The following is a 21,197-nucleotide window of genomic DNA, read 5'->3' on the forward strand; positions in this document are numbered from 1 at the left end:
ACGATATGTCAAGTCATGACTTGAGGCCGCGGGTTTGATACCCCTGGTCTAGATCAAATGGCTCTCTCGATGTAACTTACTTCATAGTGGTATTAATGGGATAAAATTGAGGGAAGATGGATTTAGCAGCCTCCATATATTTCACTCTAAATGTGTGAAGAAAAAAGAATATGACACAAATGCAAATCTTAATAATAGTTACCATATCCGTTTTGGAAAAGGGAGGAGGGCATGGTGCATGGGAATTGTGTTTAATTTAGGCTTATGGTTGCTCTCCTAGCGTTCCTAACAAAGCAGAAAAATATTAGGACAAAAATAAACAAATGGCAGCCTTTCTATGCTGTTTAAGTAATAATGGGCTGTTTTGATGTATATCCACATTACTTCCCATAACTGTGGTGGAAAGAGAGACCACACATATATTCTTCTTTGAAGAGCTTTAATGTGCTCCACTCCATGAAACGTCAAGACTATACAATGGACTCAAGTCCTAGAAGACACAAACAAATCTTCAGTGGTGTCCCTTATTTTTTTCGGGGGGGAAAAATGTATATTCAACTGCAAGTGCCACGACAAAGGCGGCAAACCCCCATTTGAATCCCTTGGTGAGTGCGTCCATGAAAGTGGCTGGTTTTGCAAAGCCGCCTGAGAATCTCCATGCTTCATTGCTAGAGGAAAAAAGATATAAGATGAAAAATTACACAATTTTGCAACTTACCTTTTAACCCATAGTTTAACTTGCATATAATATTTTCAATACAGAATTAAGTATACCTAAAAATTGAGTAAATTATTGGAATTTGATATACCATTCTTCTTCTCTAGATTCACCATCACTTAGCCAAAAGGCCTCTCCTGGCATTTATTGTTTCCTGGGAAAACATGGGATGGAGTATGTGCTGACAGATGAGAGAGAGACAAATAGCCTTCCTTCTTAGAATAAAGTATATTCAAAGAAATATACAGTGTGTTTCTATTTTTGCTCTAACAACGATTACTTATTTTATTTAATTTATATTCCATCTTTATTATTTTTCTACATAACTCAAAGCATAATCATACTTAATATTCCCTCCTCCTATTTTCCTCCCAATAACAACCTTGTGAGGCAAGCTGGGCTGAAAGAGAGTGACTGGTCCAAAGTCATCTAGCCAATTTTTTTTATGTCTAAAGCAGGACTAGAACTCACCATCTCCCAGTTTCTAGTCTGATGTCTTCATCACTTAACCCACATGTTCTCTAATACCTGATGCTACTATTTATAGCTTGGGGCCTCTAATCAGAATCCTCATAGCTATATTCACAAGCCTTCATATAATTTTCCATTACTTCTTGCTGTAATCTCCAATCCACTTAATAGAGCTGTTTAACGAGGCAGCTACAAAAAAAATATGTTTTGAAGCTGCAATGATTATCTTGCAATTTACACCTTCACTAGATATTCAAATGTTTTCAGTTCAAAATCTTTACAGAACCTAACAGAGTTGCACAAGAAATGGGATTTATGAAATCAGGTGACAACTAAAATTCTTATGTTCCAACCACTATCACTTTCTTTCAAATGAGTACTTCATTAATTATGAAAGCCATACAGGCAGTACATGACTTATAATCATTTGTTTAGTCACTGTTCCAAGTTACAGCGGCACTGAAGAAAATGACTTGTAACTGGTTCTCACACATACGACCATTGCAGCTTACCCATGGTCATGTGATCAAAATTTGGGCGCTGGTAACTGGCATTTGTTTAACAACCATGGTAAATAAGGCCATAAATATTGGGCATAACTCACTTAACAATCCTTTTGCTGGAAATTCTGGTTCCAATTGTGGTTGCAAGTTGTGGACTATCTGTCCTGTTCTATAAGTTCATGTGTATAGATAAAAGTATCTACATTCAAAAGCAAATGGTTTTGAAGAGCACGTGGTGTCATCTGCACTTGGGTTGCATTTATAAAGATAACAATGAAAAAAAATTGTGAAAAATAAAGTTCCAATTTAAAAAATCTAATATTAGTGTTAACGAGTACAAAAACTTGCAAAATAATGTGCAGGATATATGTCAGAAAACCATTTATAAGATAATATATTTTCAAGCAGAGCCTTAGCAAAAGAAAATTTATGTTGGATTCAAATTGGATATTGTTCAAAGTATGCGCAAAGTATAATTTTAAAGAAACTTTTTAAATTAAAGGATGTGAATTTTCTGAAGAACTGATTAGACCATATAAGGAAATCTAGTTCTCTTATGCAACAATGTCCTCACAAATCTTAATTATCATCTTTTATATTTCTATTCTAAAATTTCAGATTCAATCTACTTTATATTTCCAAATATTGGGCAAAAAAATGCTTGGAAAAAAAGGACTTAATGACTTATCTAGAATGGGAACTTTATTTTTGTTTTGTTTCATAAAAATGTGTTTTGTGATTGACGAACAAATGAAGGATTACATATATGCCAACTCTTACCGAAGCCATGGGTCCTTGAGACCAAATTTAGCCAACCTTTCCTGGACATTTTGCAAAGGGGTACCTTCTATTTTCCATTGCCGGTAATCAGGAAGCTCACCACCGTTCCCGTGACCATGGCCCATAATCCTGAGAAAAGATTTGTAAAAGTAAAACTCACAAAACGTGCAGTGCATGTTCATTTGGAGTATTGCAAAATCAATATTGTGGAGTCCTTCATGCTCTTTCAGCTTAGTTGTCTCTTGCAAATCATTCATTACTCAACTAGGTAAATTGGGTAATGAGTGCAAGTGAATGTGAGGTTTGCTCCCTGTTTATACCGTGTTTTCCCGAAAATAAGACAGGGTCTTATTTTCTTTTGACCCCTGAAATAAGCACTTGGCCTTATTTTTTGGGAGGTCTTTCTTTTTTAAGGTGCAGGAAGCAGTGAGCATGGTCACCTCATGGCTACTGATGTGTTGCAATATTTTCAGGGAGGGCTTGTTTTCGTGGGAGGCTTATTTTAGCGCATGCGCTCAAAACCCCGATTGGGCTTATTATCTGGGGATGTCTTGTTTTAGGGGAAACAGGGTAGCAGCTTGCCCTTCCGGTGTTGGCAGGGATATGCTTTTCACCTTCATAGTCCCTTGATTAGGTTACTCTTTACTGCTTGAATGTTTGTCTGGTGTTTTGTCCCTGTTTATCTGGATGCTGGCTATGGGGAAGAAAATGTCTGGTCTTTTTGTTCTCTCTTTTGAATAGTGTGTTAACATGGTTTATTTCTATGTGTCTGTTTTTTTTCCCCTTTTTTTTTCAGGTTCAAAAGTTTTATTTCTTTTAAAACAAACATTTCATCATTCCTCAATCAGTAAGACATCGAAGTATAATTTTTTGTGTATCAAAATAGTTCTAGTTTACCACCAAATTCTTGTATAGCCTAATGTATACCCGTCCCTCCCTCCCCCCTCCCCCCCAACCCCCCTCCTCCTTCCCCCCACCCCGACTTCCCAGAACCCGTACACGGTATGGATTTTTAACAAACACAGTCTAAAATCTATTGAGAAAAAAGAAATAAAGAAATTAATGACATTCTACATTGACCTTAGCTTTTTCTTGCTGAGCTAACTTTAAACAATTTAAATCATTTCTGATCTTAAGCATAGGCTAACTGGAATTTCTTGGTCCCGTATTTATTTTGTATATAGTCAATCCATTTTTTCCAGTCTCGTTTATATCTCTCATTTGAGTGATCTTTAAGATATGCCGATATTTTAGCCATCTAGGCTAAGTTTGTAACTTTCAATGTCCATTCTTGAGTTGTAGGCAAGTCTTCCTTCTTCGAGTATTGCGCCACCAACAGTCTTGCTGCCGTTATTAGGTGCAGAATCAAGTTAGTCTATGTGTCTGTTGATGGCTGATTTGTCTGAATACCCAACTTCCAGGCATTTTTCAATGCTCATGGTTTCCCATTGAAACTGTGGTTCAATCTATAAGATTAAGGCGTTTTCATCATGTCTTATGACTGCCAGTTGATGTTCATGAATGCGTTCTGTTATGGTGACTGCTACAATTATTACACTCCATGTTGTAGATGATTCCTGCTTTTTCCCTTGGGCTACTGTTCTTTTGGTTTAGTTAAGATGTTTCAGAGGATTTTAGTTACTTTGTGTGCTGTAGTGACTGCATGTAGTTGTAATATATTGGTTGTTTTGATGTATGGTAGAGTTATCCTTTCCATAGCTTGCATTGGGTTGTGCTATAGTGAGCTGGTCACACACTTTTTGATTAAAGTTGTGTGGGTATTTATTTTATTGTAAGATATTGTACAGGCAACATGTTTCCTTTTTTGAATTTTCTAGGTGTCTTATCTTAAGTGTTCTTATACAGTTTCTCTTATGATAGGTGGGGTTATTACTTTGATAATGGAATACTGGTTTAGTGCGGGTTGCTTCTAATTTGCTATTTATTCCTTTGTTGATGAGGATAACCAGGAAGGATAGTATGTTGTTTCCTTCTTCTCTATGAATATAATTCTTTTGAAGATGTTGATTGTTTTATGTTGACTTCTCTAGTTGTTCCTTTTCATTAATATAATGAAAATATCATCTACATTCTAGATCCATATTTTGTTGAATGTGTAGGAATGCTATGATTTCTAGATGCTGTATTACAGCTTCTGCTGTGATTATGATGATCCCATGAATGTTCTTCTGGTTTGTTGGTATATCTGTCCATCAAACTGAAGGTAGGTAGTATGGCAGAAGTTTATGAGGTCCATGACTCTGGGCATTTTGATCTTAAATTTACTTGGCATATTTACACACATTCAAAAGACGTGTGTAAATATTTTAAGCTGCTCAGAGTCATTACATATGAGATGAGCAGCAAATAAATTCAATAGACAGATAGATGACAGATAGCTAAATAAACAAAAATTGCAATAAAAAAGCAAGGAATAACAAAAAGATCACAATATATCCTCTCCAGCAGCCAATACCCAGACAAACAGGGATTAACACCAGACAAACTATCAAGCAGAAAATAATACTCTTATCAAGGAACTCCAAGAAGAATAGTAATAGCAATAGCAGTTAGACTTATATACCGCTTCATATGGCTTTCAGCCCTCTCTAAGTGGTTTACAGAGTCAGCATATTGCCCACAACAATCCGGGTCCTCATTTCACCCACCTCGGAAGGATGGAAGGCTGAGTCAACCTTGAGCCGGTCAGATTTGAACAGCCGAACTGCAGAACTGCAGTCAGCTGAAGTAGCCTGCAGCGCTGCATTTAATCACTGCGCCACCTCGGCTGTAAAACTATACCTCCATCAAAACTTGGAGGGCAAGCTGTTGTATATAAACAAGGAACAACCTCCACATTCACTAGTACAGATAATGAAATGTATGCAAGCAAACCAAGCTTAGACAGCACCAAGGACTCCACAATTCAAACCTACATATGTCCTCTTCTACTCAAAATCAAAATTTTCTATCGTACATGGGAAATGTACTGCCTAACTTCCTACGGCCCAGAAAATCTGCCATGCCACGTTAAAATAATCATAATTATCTGTTGTAGTTATAACAGTAAGGAACTATATCTCACAACGTTTCAGAAACATTGACAATTGACATACTTTCATTTTACCCTAAGGAATAGAGGTAGTGTTCTATTTGCACTAGCTACCATATATGCAATAATTTAATTCACTTAATAGCTTCCAGTAAGTGACCAGGCAAAGTGATGTTGCTTCTATCTTTATCTTTTTTGGAGGCATAGTTTTTTTTATTCACATTATCTGATTAATTTGTCTGAGGTCCAACTGTCTTTTTCCACTGAAAAAAAATTGCATCAATTATATAAATAGTTTTTTTGTTTTGGAAAATACTTTCTTCCAAGGCAATCAATCAATCAAAATCGTATTAAAGTTACCGACCAGAATTGTGTACAATTTTATGATAAGAATCACCAGACATAAAGAAAAGTGAAATAAAAATTATTAAACAAATTCTACATTAAGCTAAAACAAGCAAATAAAAAATCAATGCAATTGCTGTAAGATTAAATATAAGAAGACTATAAAATGGCTACTGAAACATCCAGATTATAAAGGTGACTTTAAATTAATCATTAAGTTACATTATAAGCAATAAAGTTCAGCTTTATAGCTGAACAACTCTTCTCCATGTACCACTATGTAAGAAATCTTATTGTGAGTGTTTTTTTTAAGATGAAAAATCAGTATGTGAAATAATCATGGGTTTTAGAAGAGCAATTTAATATGCTTGCAATTTCTTATCCTCAAAATGTGGCATATGTCAAAACTGAGTAGTTTGAGCAACTAGGAATTTATCTCAGGAACTCTAGAAAGATTTTTAAAAATTGCTTTTCATTATTTCCTCTCTTCTCTCTCTCTTTCAGAACCCCAACATTCTGAAGGAACTGGTAGATGCGATTTCGGAATAGCTGACTTTCAAAGATGGAGCACCAAGGAACTACTAGATGATTGGGAAAGAGCTGATGTAGCTCCCATCTTCAAAAAAGGGGGAGAAATTGGATCTAGAAAACGACATGCCTATCAGTCTGACATCAATACCTGGAAAGATTCTGGAAAGGATAATCAAGCAATGAATCTGTGAACAAACGAAATCATAACCAAAAGCCAACATGGGTTTGTCAAAAAAAGATCATGCCAGAGAAATTGCATTCTTTGACAATGTGACAAAATTGGACCACCAGAGAAATGCTGTGAATATAATTTACTTGGACTTTAGTAAGCTATTTGATAAAGTAGATCACAGTCTACTACTTTATTAAAATATGGGTTAGACAGCATCACTACCAAATGGATTTGTAACTGGCTGATCAACTGCATTCAAAACATAGTATTTAATGGAACTGCATCTGCATGGAGAAAAGTATGCAGTAGAGTACGCCAAAGCGCTGTCTTAGGCCCAGTACTCTTCAATATCTTAATCAATGATTTAGATGAGAGGATAGGAGGGAAACTCATCAAATTTTCAGGTGACACCAAGCTGACAAGAACAGGCAACACTCCAGAAGATAGGCTCAAGATACAGAAGGATCTTGACAGACTTGAATACTGGGCTCTATCTAACAAAAATAAAATTCACTGTGAGAAAAATAGGCAAGAAAAACCAAATGATCAGGTATAGAATAGGTGGTACATAGTTGAAAAGAAGTAACTAAGTGAGGGATATTAAGAGTCCTAGTGGACAATCACTTAAATATGAACAAGCAGTATGCTGCAGCTGACAAAAATGTAACACAGTCCTAGGCTGCATTAACAGAACTATAGAATCAAGCTCCTATAAAGTGTTAATACCACCTCGATAAGACCACACTTGGAATATTGGAATATTCTAATACCTGCCATAAAGAAGTGGCACTTGAAGGCAGGATAAGAAGCAATGAATGGAAACTAATCAAGGAGAGACCAAACCTAAAACTAAAGAGAAATTTCCCAACAGAACAATTAATCAGGGGAACGACTTGCCTCAAGAAGTTGTGGGTGATTCAACACGGAAAGTTTTTAAGAAGAGATTGGACAACTATTTGTTTGAAATGTTATAGGGTTTCCTATTTGAACAAGGGGTTGGACTAGAAGACCTCCAGGTCCCTTCCAATTCTGTTATTCTGTCTGTCACAATTAATCTTCGACACATGAGTTGTTTTTAAAGAAAACGGAACATTCTTCCCATGCCCTTTCACTGAATCACCTTTGGAACCATCTTTTCTCCATTTTCCCTCTTTTCTTATACGGTAACCAACATCATACGGCCCATTCCTCCACCATGGATGTTGAGAGCACTTGCATAGTGCTCCCAGGATTTTTACTTGTCATCTTCAGCTATTATTACATCACAATGATTGGACCACTGTCATTGGTATGCAAAGCTTAAAGCTTATGATGTATCACAGTAGTGCAATTTCTTCCCATCACCCAATTTTATGATTTAAAAAAGCATTCCTGTATCTTTGGATGTTCCTGTATAGCATACTTGTTTCCAATGCCAATTGAAGTGTTTATTTTCATTACCATATAAGAGATATTAAATCAACAAATCCTGAATTAAAAACAGCATTTAAACGAATTCCACTGTAACCACTGCTACATTTGTCAATATAAATTTATCTTAGATGCATACTTGTATGCAATTTCTAAATCTTCAAAAGGTGGGCTAAATGTCAATACGTATAACTTTATGCTCCAGTACATGAGTTACAGAGGAATATCACCTTGCCTTTCCTGCAAGGGTTATCCCGTGGAGTCTTATCTGTTTGTCTGATTAATCTGGAAAATCGGTTTATTAAAAGCGTAACAGGCCTATAGTAATCTATTTGTTTTTAACGGTATAGTCAGTGGGCCATTCAAGAAGAAACAGCAGTTATCCGCCGCTTCGAAGAAAACCATGCATTATATCCATGACTCTCGCCTCTTCGATGGAACTTTTTTTTTCCTAACAGAAGCAGATATTTATGGAAAGAAAAGACGGAAATTTGGGATTGAGAAGAGAAAGAGACCTGCATCCAAAACAGCCCATACCTGATATTCAGCGAGCCGCCTTCACAATGTCAAGAAACCAAAGCGGAAGCGGAAACCCGAACGGTCCGCCGCCGCTAATCTACCCGGGACAAAGAAACCGCTTGAGGAGGTTCCGTGGGTGAAGTTCTTTCCGCCTTTTATTTGGCTCCGCCCCCCTTCGCGCGCACTCCGGCCGGCGATTCCCAGCCGGCCATAAAACCTCTTTCCGTCCCTCCCCCTCGCGTTTTCCCACGGGCGCGCGCAATCGGTGGGGGGGGGGAGAAAAGGAAGCCAATGAAGGCTGTCATTGTTAGGGGCGGGCTGCTGTCCAATGGGCGGGCTCCTTCTTTCGTTGCCGTGCTCGCTGACGGGCCGGAGGCGGCTGAAGGGGGAGGGAGTTGGAGATAGCGCCGGTACCAAGGGTGGCGAGCGCTGCGGTGAAGAGACGCTCCTGAGTTGGCGCCCCGGCTTTCTGCCGCCGCGAGCCCGAGGAAGGACCGTCGGTAGGTAGCGGGCCTCCCGCTCTCGGTATAGAAGGGAAGGGACGCGGGGCAGCGGCTGCCAAGCACCCGGTAACTCCGCCGCTCCTTCGCCGGACTCGCGAGCTGCAGTGACAGCTACCCTGGAAGCCCCCCCACCGATGGGCACTTGTCGCTTTCCCCAGGCCGCTTCGGGTTCCCTCCCTGCTCCTCCTCCTCCTCCCTGCTTCCCTGACCCTCCTGAGGGGTCGTTGCGCTGCCTTCCTTCTTCCTTCCTCGCCAGAGCCAGCAGATCGCCACTGTCCTTTCCATCTTCTCCTCGCACTCCTTGGATGTGACGAAGCTTTTCGCCCTCTTTCTTCTTCTTCTTCTGCCAAAGCCGGCTTTGCCTTCCTCTTTGCCGTAGAACACACCGGTAGCGAAGTCCCGGTCCGGCTCCCGCCGTTCCTGCCGCTTTTCCTCGTTTCCGGATAAATTAACGACCGCCTCGTAACCGTTTCCCGTTGATAAAGTGTGACGTTTGTCTTTTCCTGAGAGGATGAGGCCTCTTTGCTTCTTTACAACCGGAGCTTTTGCCAAGGAGTAGCAAGAATCAAACGTAAGCCACCTTTCCAGCTACAGTTTGTTTTGATCTGGTTTGAACTCGTTCCGGAGTTGTTTAGTAGTCTCCCTTTCTAACCTTAAACGAAGCCCCTTGAACTAACATTTATTTCTGCCCTGATTGCTTCCTGGGAGTTGTTGTCTTATAATTGTTATAAGATGAAGTATATAGCAAATAGATGTATGAATAAATCTGACAAAGAGATGTTATGTAACGTTTTAGTTACATTGCTTATCCAAATATTCACTTAGTAAATTGACTCTTAGGTAAGCAAATGAACACATTACCTATGTGTAAAAACCACCCCACAATATTTATTATTTCTGTTTCAGTTTCACAACTTATACAGGTAAAGGAGAAAAACTATATATATGCATTACTGTATTTAGTTTGCATAAAATTTAATCGGTGGGCTTTAAAAATGTCAATTTCTTTGTCACGGGGAGCAGACAATCCCATTCTGTAAATGGAAGGAAGATAAGTGAATATCAGTGTTTAAGAAAGGGCATTAATTTGTTAGTTATATTTTTATTCCCTCAAGTTATTACATACAGCATTCAGAGTGTCTATTAAAGAACATAGGATTTGCAAGTCAAATTTGTACAAATGCCACTAAGCTGTCATGGTTATTGAAGTATTTACAATATTTTGTGGATATATTATCTATACTATTTTGGTGGAAGCTACAAACATTTGAGTATATATATTTGCTTCTTGGTTCAGTTAAAACTACTAAACATTTGCTTATTTATGTTCTATTTGATTGATTTATGTAGCGGCTGTATCACATATATGAGGAGGGAGGGAGGGAGAGAGAGTTGGATATATACGTATGTGTGTATGTATGTATGTGTATATCTATCTATCTATATCTATCTCTATCTATCTATCTATCTATCTATATATATATATATATATATATATATATATATATATATATATATATAATAACAAAAAAAAATAGTATAGTGTTAGTGTAGTCAGTCGCAGTAGCAGTCCTGATGTTTTGCAGATTCTATATCACCATACCAGATCCTCAAGCAAAAAGGCAAATCATGTCTTCAGGCCCTTTCAGAAGGCCACTTGGGATCAATCTCACTTAAGACAAATAATCCCAATACCAATACAATACACAATACCAATGAAGAAGAAAAATAATAGCTCCCAAAAGAAACCACCATGACTGCATAAAGAACTCTCTGACAAATTGAAAGACAAAAAGTTAAGTATAAAAAGTGGAAAGAGGGGGACATAACTAAGGCAGAACATCAGCAAATAGCCCGGGCCTATAAATATGAAGTGAGGAAAGCTAAGGCTCACAATGAAGAAAGGCTTGCCACAAAAGTAAAAAATAACAAAAAAGCTTCTTCCAACATGTTAAAAACAAGAAGAGGGTTAAGGAAACAATTGGTCCATTGCTAGATGAAAGTGGCAAGAAGGTGACAAGCAACAGGGAGAAAGAAGAACTATTTAACTCATTTTTTTTGCATCTGTCTTTACACAAAGGGATAAAACAGTCCAACCTATTAAAAACAGCACCACAAAAATCAGATTAGGAACACAAATTGAAATAGGGAAGAAAGTGATAAGTAAGTCTACCCTAGATGAGTTCAAATCACCAGGATCAGACAGATTTCACCCTAGGGTTCTGAAGGAACTGGCAGACGAGATCTCAGAACCACTGAACTATATCTTTCAGAGATCCTGGAGCACCGGAGAACTGCCAGAGGACTGGAAAAGAGCTGATGTGGTTCCCATCTTCAAAAAAGGGAAAAAAATAGATCCAGGAAACTTTAGACCTATCAGCCTGACCTCAATACCAGGAAAGATTCTGGAAAAGATAATCAAGCAACGAATTAGCAAACACCTAGAAGTAAACAAAGTAATAGCCAAAAGCCAATATGGGTTTGTCAAAAACAGATCATGCCAGACTAATCTTATTGCATTCTTTGACAAAGTGACAAAATTAGTGGACCAGAGGAATGCCACGGTATAGTTTACTTGGACTTCAGTAAGGCATTTGATAAGGTAGACCAAAACCTACTACTAGATAAAGTAGAAGAATGTGGGTTGGACAGCATCACTACCAGATGGATTCCTAACTGGCTGACTCAGTGTGCACTCAATGTGTAGTCCCCAATGGAACTGCATCTACACAGAGGGAAGTATGCAGTGAAGTACCCCAAGGCTCTTTTAGGCCCAGTACTCTTCAACATCTTCATCAATGATTTGGATGAGGGAATAAATGGGGAACTCCTCAAATTTTCAAATGACACCAAGCTGGCAGGAATAGCCAACACTCCAGAAGATAGGCTTAAGATACAGAAGGCTCTTGACAAACTTGAACATTGGGCACTATCTAATAAAATGAATTTCAATGGTGAAAAGAGTAGGGTTCTACATTTAGGAAAGAAAAATGAAATGCACAGGTACAGTAGAGGGGGTACCTTCCTCAATAGTAGTAACTGTGAGAGGGAATCCTAGTGGATAATCATTTAAATATGAGCCAGCAGTGTGCAGCAGCTGCCAAAAAAAGCCAACACAGTTGTAGGCTACATAAACAGAGGGATAGAATCAAGATCACGTGAAGTGTTAATACCACTTTATAAGGCCTTGGTAAGGCCACACTTGGTATACTGCATTCAGTTTTGGTCGCTACGATGTAGAAAAGATGTGGAGACTCTAGAAAGAGTGCAGAGAAGAGCAACAAATATGATTAGAGGACTGAAGACTAAAACATGAAGAACGGTTACAGGAACTGGGTATGTCTAGTTTAATGAAAAGAAGGACTAGGGGAGACATGATAGCAGTGTTCCAATATCTCAGGGGTTGCCACAAAGAAGAGGGAGTCAAATTATTCTCCAAGGCACCTGAGGATGTATTGTATTAATCCATATCTTTATGTATCTTGTTGAAAATTAGATTAATAATTTCTGTTATACAAGAAAATGTTTCCCCCTCATTTTTATGTTAAAACGTTCAGAAGAATCTCAATTATGGCATTTTAATACATTCTTAGAAATGGGAAGTTTATGATAATTAGAAATTAAAGAAAGAATAGAAAAACAGCAAGATTAAATTATACCATTTAGTTTTATTTTATTTTTTCATATTTGATTCCTTCTTTAAAATAAGATTTGACAGATGGTTGACATTTCTATTTCCTGGGATACGGTTACAAGCTTGATGGCAGTAAAATTGTTTTTACTCTATAGACTTCCTTTCATATAGGAGGAAAAGCCAATCAGTGGTATTTTCATGGAGAGAAGTTTAGCTATAAAATATTTCATTCATTGCCTCTCTTTCTTGAAAATAATACTTCAGACAAATGGACCTTGTACCCCCGCAAATATAAATAATGGACAATATTAAATAAAAAGATAGTGATAGATATAGAAAGTTGGCTGTGTGGGTTAGTCACTCTCTCTCAGTCTAGTCCACCTCAAAGGGTGATAGTTGTGGGGAAAATAGGAGGCAGGAGTATTAGGTATATTTCCTGCCAAATATATTTATTACAGGTGAGATTAAAATATAATAACAATAATGTCAACAACTGGCATATTTTAAGTGCCTTGAAATGCTGTTTCCCTTCTACACATTTTCCTTTGTTTTTATATTCCAAATTAATTTTGCTAATAATGCTATAAAAATTATAAAAATTAAGTGTTATAAAGAAGTGGCTACAGTGATAGATGAGCAGCTTGATGGGTGCTATTAAGTGATTGCACTTTATGAGCTAGTGCCCACCTAACATTTTACTCCATGACAGAGCATGGCCTCTGTGCTGTATTTTTTTGTATTTTGCATGTGCATATTTGAGTAGGGGTGAGGGTTAGCATTTAAAAGTTAGCATGGCACATGCTTTGAGAAGCTTGGATATAGGGGCAAATAGACAAAACATAGTTATATATGTATAGTTGCACGTGTCCTATTGGATTATTTGGTATTTGGCATTTTATTATTTGTATGCCGCCATTCTCCGGGAGGACTCAGGGCGGCGAACAATTCAAAGGGGAAAAAAAGGGGGAACATAAAAGACAAAATACAAATAATAAAAGTCGACAACAGTCGCACAACCATACATGTTGAGAGGGGAGGGAACTCATCACCCCCAGGCCTGCCGGCAAAGCCAGGTTTTGACGGATTTTCGGAAGGCCTGGAGAGAGGTGAGGGTCCGAATCCCTGCGGGGGAGTTCATTCCATTATGAACTTTAGTCTAAAAACAATGAACACTGTGTACCCAAAGAGGCTTTAAACTTGTCCTCAGATACTACTCCTGCATATCACAAGACAAACCATTTGTGAAATTCTTTCCAAGCATGCAAATTAGATTGATTCTGCTTCTTATGCATAGTTGAAGCAAAATGTTTCGTAACCTGCTTTCTGCTCTTATGCCATGTATTCAGCATTTTAGTATTCCTATTTGTATATAATGTCTTCTTGAAGAACAGTTAGAATTTAAACATTTTAATGATGAAAACTAAATATCTCTGATATCAACTATTATAGTTTCCAAAGACCTGCTAATACAGGAACATTTTAGAGGAGAACAGTTTTATTTGTCTTATAACAGAATAACAGAGTTGGAAGAGACTTTGGAGTTCTTCTTGTCCAACCCTCTGCTCAAGCAGGAGACTCTATACTATTTCACACAGGTGGCTGTCCAGTCTCTTCTTAAAAGCCTCCAATGATGGAGCACCCACAACTTCTGTAGGCAAGCTTTTCCACTGGTTGATTGTTCTCACTGTCAAGGAAATTTCTCCTTACTTCTAGGTTGGATCTCTCTTTGATTAGTTTCCATTCATTCATTTTTCTTGCCTTTGGGTACTTTGGAAAATAGCTGTCTCTTCTTTGTGGCAGCCGTTCAAATATTGGAACACTGCCATCATGTCACCCCTGGTCTGTCACTAGACAAACCATATCCAATTCCGGCAACTGTTCTTTTGGTTTTAGTCTTCAGGCCTCTAATCATCTTTGTTGCTCTTCTCTCTACTTCTTCCAAAGTCTCAACATCTTTTTATAATGTGGTGATCAAACCCGGATGCATTTAGATTCTGCATAAATCTAACATATGGAGGTTATAAATCTTCCTTTGTTAGATTTCAGTACCCAGCCAGGTATCTAGTTCAACATATTGATAAGTAATAGGCTAGTAAAGGTCCTCAAAATATTTGATGAAATTTCTTTTGTTAAATCATATGCCTTTTTGAAAAATGTAGCTTTTGTTGGTTCTGCAGATGTAAAACAGTTTTATTAGGAAGAAATGCTGCACTGTATGGATAAGAAAGTAACTATCTTATGTACATGGAGTAATTGAGAATACTCTCAAATTGCCATCTAATTCAAAGTATAGGGAGAGCTTATGTTTGGAAAGAGCCCAATGTTATATAATAGTTAAGAGTGATCCATTCAAGTCTCGACCTAGCAGTATAATCTGCTGTATAACACAGGTGGTCCTTGATTTACAACCACAGTTGAGTCCAAAATTTCTGTTAAGTGAGAAATGTGTTGAGTTTTGCTTCATTTTACAACCTTTCTTGCCTCAGTTGTTAAGTGAATCACTGCAGTTGATAAGTTAGTAACCCAGTAGTTAATTGAATCTGGCTTCCCCATTGACTTTGTCAAAAGGTTTGAAAAGGTGATCACATGACCTTGGGACACAGCAACAGGCATAAATATGAACCAGTTGCCCACCATCTGAATTTTGATCACATGACCATGGGGATGCTGCAAAGGCTGTAACTGAAAAATAGTCATAAGTCACTTTTTTTTAGTGCCATTGTAATTTTGAACAGACACTAAATGAACTGTTGTAAGTCAAGGACTACCTGTACTGAGCAAGTCACTCACTCTCAGCCCTGTGTACCATACAGAGTTTTTTTGTAGGGATAGAATCAGGGAAACCCTCATGTAAAAACGAATGTAGAAACTGTCAATCCTTAAATTTTCAGAGAAAAAGTGAAATGTAGATGCAATAAAAATGCGTATTGTTAAAGCTGCTGTTGTTTCTGGGTTGTTTTTTTTTAATTTAATTGGATTTTAAAGTTTAAAGCAGGCTTTTCTTATGCAAATGTCAGTACAGTTGAACCTGAATGCGATAAATTAAATCTCCATTGCATTTCATTTTGTATCATTTTATGTCATTTGTGTAATGACATAAGCATGGGTAGCCTCGATTTAAAGGACAGTAGGGAATGGCTGACACCCTGCCTCATTAATTCATTTAAATGAAATGTTATTGTACAAGGTATTATATTTTGTTCTTAGATCTTCATAAGCAAAGTTTCATTTTCTCCATACATCTGATATTTAATTTGCTATATGCTTGAAGATTCATAGAGACCCAATAATTTTGTGGTCCATTTGTTCAGACTGAGAAAAAGAACATTTTGGATCCTGAGAAAAAGATCTAAAGGAAATTCTTATCTATCTGGGAACTATCAAATTGGAACTCAATGAAGTAATGTGCTTGCAGAAGTTTGCTTTTGGGATCAGTCCTCCAAATCAATAAACTTCAGTTCAAGCTATATTTTGTAGAAGAGACAGTTCAGATAGTTGAATTGTGTATTGTCTAGTGCTCTGGTGCACATTGACTCCCAAAATAAATTATTGACTCTTACTTTGTGCAAACAACAAAAATGCCTAACTTCAAAATAGTGCTGGAGTTATGAACAGCCTGTAACTATAATTGGTTAATTCTAGACTTGTAGTTTTATTCATACTCATTATAGAAAACATTAGTGTGATTTCCTGGGAAAGAAAACTGTATATAATTGGACATGATGATTATCTGGAGAAAACAGACCTGGGAATATGCAGCTTGGTACTCTTCAGATATTTTTGCCTATAGATTTCACAACCCTTTCCTATACCTATTTACATTTTCGCATTGTCATAGCATAACGGCAAAAGGATGGAGATTGTGTTATAATTTAATGCTGCATGTTTTTTCATTTAGGCATCATTGTGGTTAGAATTAAAATGAACTATATCAAACACTGGTACATGTATACAAGCAGTCCTCAACTAAACAACAGTTGAGCCCAAAAGTGATGTTGCTAAGTGAGACATTTGTTAAGTGAGTTTTGCCCTGTTTTGCAATGTTTCTTGCCCCATTTGTTAAGTTTATCACAGTAGTTGTTAAATTAAGTAACGCATGTTAAGTGAATTTGGCTACCCCATTGACTTTGCATATCAGAAGGTTGCAAAAGGTGATTACGTGATCCTGTAATACTGTAACCATCATAAATATGAACCAGTTGTCAAGCATCCAAATTTAAATCACATGACAGTGGGGATGCTGCAATAGTCATAAGGTTTATAGGTTTATAGGTTTATTTCATTTCTATGCCGCCCTATTCCCGGAGGGACTCGGGGCGGCTAACAAACCCGGGGTGGGGGGTAGTACAGACAAGGCAACACAACAAGCAGATACAGAGAAAACAATTTTTAAAAACAATCAACAGTCATACAATTCGAGCGGGGGAAGGGAACTCGTCAACCCCAGGCCTGCCGGAACAGCCAGGTTTTAACGGCTTTACGGAAGTGTGAAAAAATGATCGTAAGTCACTTTTTTCATTGCTGTCATAATTTATTGAGTTTGTATGCCGCCCTATTCCCGAGAGACTCAGGGCGGACTTTGAATCGTCACTAAATGACCTTTTGTAAGTCGAGGAGTACCTGTACATACATATAATCATATACACATGGATGGGAGGAGAAATTGATAGGATGTGTGAATCCATTATTTGCTGTTTGGAGTTGGTGGGGTTTCTTAAAAGTAAAATAGAGGTATTAAGGCTACTAGAAGCTTAGCATACTGTACATCAGGGTAGTCAACCTTTTTATACCTACCACCCACTTTTGTATCTCTATTAGTAGTAAAATTTTCTAACCGCCCACCGGTTCCACAGTAATGGTGATTTATAAAGTAGGGAAGTCAATTAAATTAAAAAAAGGAAAGTGCTTCAGTATCGGACAAAACCCCTACCGCCCACCATGAAAGCTGGAACGCCCACAAGTGGGCGGTAGGGACCAGGTTGACTACCACTGCTGTACATTTTACTTCTTGTTTCTTTTTAAAAATAATTTCATTTGCATTTATAAATTTGGTCACTTTTTTGATGGTGATGCAATTTGGGACCCCAGTAAAAGTACTGGAGGGCCACCTACCAGTGACTTGAGTGAACAACTTTGAGCAAGAAACAAAAAACTTCAAAGATGGAGATCTAAATAAATACAATAACCTTTTTCATTTGTTGGCTCTTAGTCTCATTATTTGTTACTACTGCTGAAAGTTAGATAAGGGTCACTCTTACTGTAGTAGATGTTACTTCAGCCCTAGTTAATTCCACTCATCATTTGGATATATTTTTTGATTTGCGCTCAGTGACAAAAACTGCATCAGCCCCAGTTAGCTTTCTTATTCTTTTACTCTAATACAGTACTGTCAACAGTATTATTGAAGTTGTTATGTTCTTAAAATTACCACAGCTGGTAAGTGTAATTATCAGATACTGAATCACCAAACGTGTATACCTTCCTGAAAAAAAGATGTTTTGTTTTTCTATTTTAATTGGACTCTGGTTCTTTGACAGAGTAGTTGCTAGGAATTAAGATATAACAAGTCAAGAGATACTGATTTAAATGTACTGTTTAGTTTCTGTTTGAATAAATATTATGATAAAACTGAAACAGTTTAGAAATATTTGTGGCTCCAATTTCCTCTGTCCGTTCAATCTAAGTGTAACTGCAGAATTGAGTTATACGACATACTTTGTTTATGTATTCTTTGCTATGCCTTCCTGCGTTTACCGTTTTCCCCTGACAAGTAGTCCTCACTTAATGATTGGTTGCTTAGTGATTGGTCAGAGTTATGATGGACCTACCAAGAGATACGTATGACCCAATTCTGAAGCTCCGATGGCAGCAGTAACCCCTCCACAGTCATATGATTGCATTTCGGGTGCTTAGCAACCGGCTCACTTTCATAGCCTGTTGCAGCATTCTGTGGTCATGAGACTTCAATTTACAATGTTTTTACATCACCCATAGGAATGAATAGACTCGATTTAATATCGCTGCATCTGATTTACAACTGTGGTGTTGGCTTGATGGCTGCTGCAAAAAAAGTCATAAAATTGGGTAGGTCCCTTGTGTGCCTTGACTTATCACTGTCGTGGCTTATGACAGAAAATCCAACCTCCATTACTATTACAGGTCAGGAATTACCTGTACTCTTTGTTGCCCTCAACCATCATGTCTGTATTTTATAGGGAAACTCTACCCTTATATTTGTTTTGTCTTTTATACCGTGTTTCCCCGAAAATAAGACAGGGTCTTATTTTCTTTTGCCCCATGAAATATGGCCTTGGGCTTATTAGAGGGGAGGCGCGCCTCTTACCTTTCCAGCTTCGTCGCATTCCTCGCCCTTTCGCCCATTGAATCCCTTTGTAAAAAAAACGTCATGAGTTCAACTCGTGAGGGTTTTTTTACAAGAGGATTCAATGGGTGAAAGGGCAAGGAATGCAGCAGAGCTGTCAGTCTCTGGTAGCGCTAGGACACGCGTCTCGCTTCTCCCCCCCCCCACCTGCCACCCCTCACTAAAGGGACGGCGGGAAGGGAACCAGGCAGGCTGCCTTTATCATTGGGGTGAGGTGGGCGGTGTTGGGCCACGAGGTGCGCCTCTTACCTTTCCAGCTCCGTCATGTTCCTTGCCCTTTCGCCCATTGAATCCCCTTGTAAAAAAAACCTCGTGAGTTGAACTCAAGAGGGTTTTTTTTACTAGGGGATTCAATGGGCGAAAGGGCGAGGAGCGCGACGGAGCTGGAAAGGTAAGAGGCATGCCTCACTTCTCCCTTCCCCACCTACCACCCCTCGCTAAAGGGACGGTAAGGAAGGGAACCAGGCAGGCTGCCTTTACCATTGGGGTGGGTGGTGTTTTTTTGTGCGAGAAGGAACAGGTGGGAGGGGATGATCGCATTGCTGGCCTGCCGCTGTTTTTGCGGCGGGCTCTTTTTGCGTGGGAGGGAAGGACGGGAGGTGGAAGCACTTTGCTTCGCCTGCTGCTGTTTTTGCGGCGAGCCCTCTTTTTGCCCCGCAAGCTGTACCGGTAGGTGGTACAGTGGTAATGGTGGGGACCGGTTGCGCATGCGCTTAGATAGTTGGGGTGGGCTTATTTTCAGGGGAGGGCTTATTATGGCGCATGCTCTGAAAAGCCCGATTGGGCTTATTAGCAGGGCATGTCTTATTTTCGGGGAAACACGGTAGTAAATTAATATTTCAGTGACTTTGTTGCTAGATGTGGGGGTGTATTCAATCTTGATTGAAGTTAATGTGATACAATCTTTATCTTGCATAAAATGGTATATAACAAATTTGGCAAGGATGTATCATAGTCAATCAAATTAATTTTTCAGAAATGCTTTCAGCTAAACTAATGTTATGGCTGTATCTAGACATCACTCTAACGAATAGTTTTTACTAATTTTAAGTAAAGTGCTTTTTTAGAAGATTCTTGGAACTATAATTTATTACTTGCCAAATGTGACTCAATAGGATTATGTGGCTTTAAGAAAGGACTATGAGTATTAGGTTATATTTAGTAAAAACGTATTTTTTAGGGCATAGGAAGTATTTATTGCATTGTACTTGTTCTCTGCGCTGATTAATCCTAATTTGAGAATTTTGCCGAAATCTGGAGATTATAGTTTTATAAGGATTTGGATAAACTGGAACAGGTTCAGAAAACTTGTCTTGACTAGTTAAAACTGACCTGTAAAGGGGATTGAGAGAACTGAATGGGCTTAGTGTTAGGGGATGTGGTAGCATTAATCAGAGGCATGCACCAACTGCTCATACATTAAGACTTAGTCACCACAGTTGATACATTGAAACAGTGGCTGTTTCTTAAATGAATGGGAGTTGAATTCAGTGACCCGAATCCACTCTTCCTACTTTGTGTGTGTGTGTGTGTGTTTGTATGTTTCCGTAGATTTTCATGGGTGTAGGTATGCTGGTCTTGTATTCAGGTCTTATAAATCTTGGTGGGTGGGTGTGGAGTGCTGGCTTTGTTTCAGTAGGTGGAATGATTGGTTGTGTGGTTGTAGCATGATTGGTAGATTGGTGCTGATTGGTGCTGGCTATGTGTCCATTGTTGTTTCGTGTTGTAATGGCCTGGGTGGGTGGGTGGGACTCGTTTGTTGACTAGGGTTGGTTTCCAGATGTCTGGTAGAGGGAGGTATCGTCACGTTTATTCATGTTGTGGGGGTGTTTATTTCGATAACCTCCATAATTATTCACTTATTGAAATGTTCAGTTTTGGAGATTAACATAGTTCCTTCAAAATTAATTTCATGTCCTGTAGCTTTACGGTGCTGGAAAAGGAAGGAAGTTTTTTCTTTTTTTCTTACTGCGTTCTTGTGTTCTGCGATGGGTGCATTTATTCTCCTGTTCGCTATGCTCTGCAGGCAGCTGGCCTCCCCCCTGCGCATGCTCACACAACACCCACTCCAACACCCCCCCCCCCCCCGCATGCGTGCTGGCCTCACTGAAAACTCCGGATTTTCAGTTGGCCCATTGGGCCATTTTTCGCCTTTCCCAGGCTTCAGGAAAGCCTGA

The 21,197-nt window shown here is 38.6% G+C and overlaps 2 protein-coding genes across 6 annotated transcripts in view; one reads left to right on the plus strand and one right to left on the minus strand.

Moving 5' to 3' along the window:
- Positions 1-422: 422 nt before the first annotated feature.
- Positions 423-8,675, minus strand: NDUFB3 (NADH:ubiquinone oxidoreductase subunit B3). Its single transcript, XM_087707217.1, has 3 exons — positions 8,520-8,675; positions 2,473-2,601; positions 423-668 (listed from the first exon to the last, which is right to left on the minus strand). Exons 2-3 carry the CDS (start codon positions 2,595-2,597, stop codon positions 512-514), a joined length of 282 nt encoding a protein of 93 aa, XP_087563343.1. The 5' UTR covers positions 2,598-2,601; positions 8,520-8,675; the 3' UTR covers positions 423-511.
- Positions 8,676-8,861: 186 nt separating this feature from the next.
- Positions 8,862-21,197, plus strand: part of HYCC2 (hyccin PI4KA lipid kinase complex subunit 2) — a 60,100-nt gene continuing 47,764 nt past the window's right edge. For 2 of the 5 annotated variants that reach the window (XM_087707225.1, XM_087707262.1), the window contains exon 1: positions 8,862-9,001. The gene's annotated coding sequence lies outside the window, so the exon portion shown is untranslated. Of the gene's footprint in view, positions 9,002-9,049; positions 9,576-21,197 lie in introns of those variants that run through there. The other 3 variants (XM_087707247.1, XM_087707273.1, XM_087707236.1) reach the window with 3 other exon arrangements.

Source organism: Thamnophis sirtalis, unplaced genomic scaffold, assembly GCF_051295495.1.
Source record: "Thamnophis sirtalis isolate CommonGarterSnake01/CBP01778 unplaced genomic scaffold, rThaSir2_p1.2 scaffold_1, whole genome shotgun sequence".
Classification (NCBI taxonomy): Eukaryota; Metazoa; Chordata; class Lepidosauria; order Squamata; family Natricidae; genus Thamnophis; species Thamnophis sirtalis.

What these genes read in the sequence shown, in the direction of transcription:
- NDUFB3 (XM_087707217.1), bottom strand. Translation starts at nt 2,597, where the DNA reads ATGGGCCATGGTCACGGGAACGGTGGTGAGCTTCCTGATTACCGGCAA. An exon ending in CTCAAGGACCCATGGCTTCG is followed by an intron (nt 669 to 2,472) that starts GTAAGAGTTGGC and finishes TTTTTCCTCTAG; the next exon opens with CAATGAAGCATGGAGATTCT.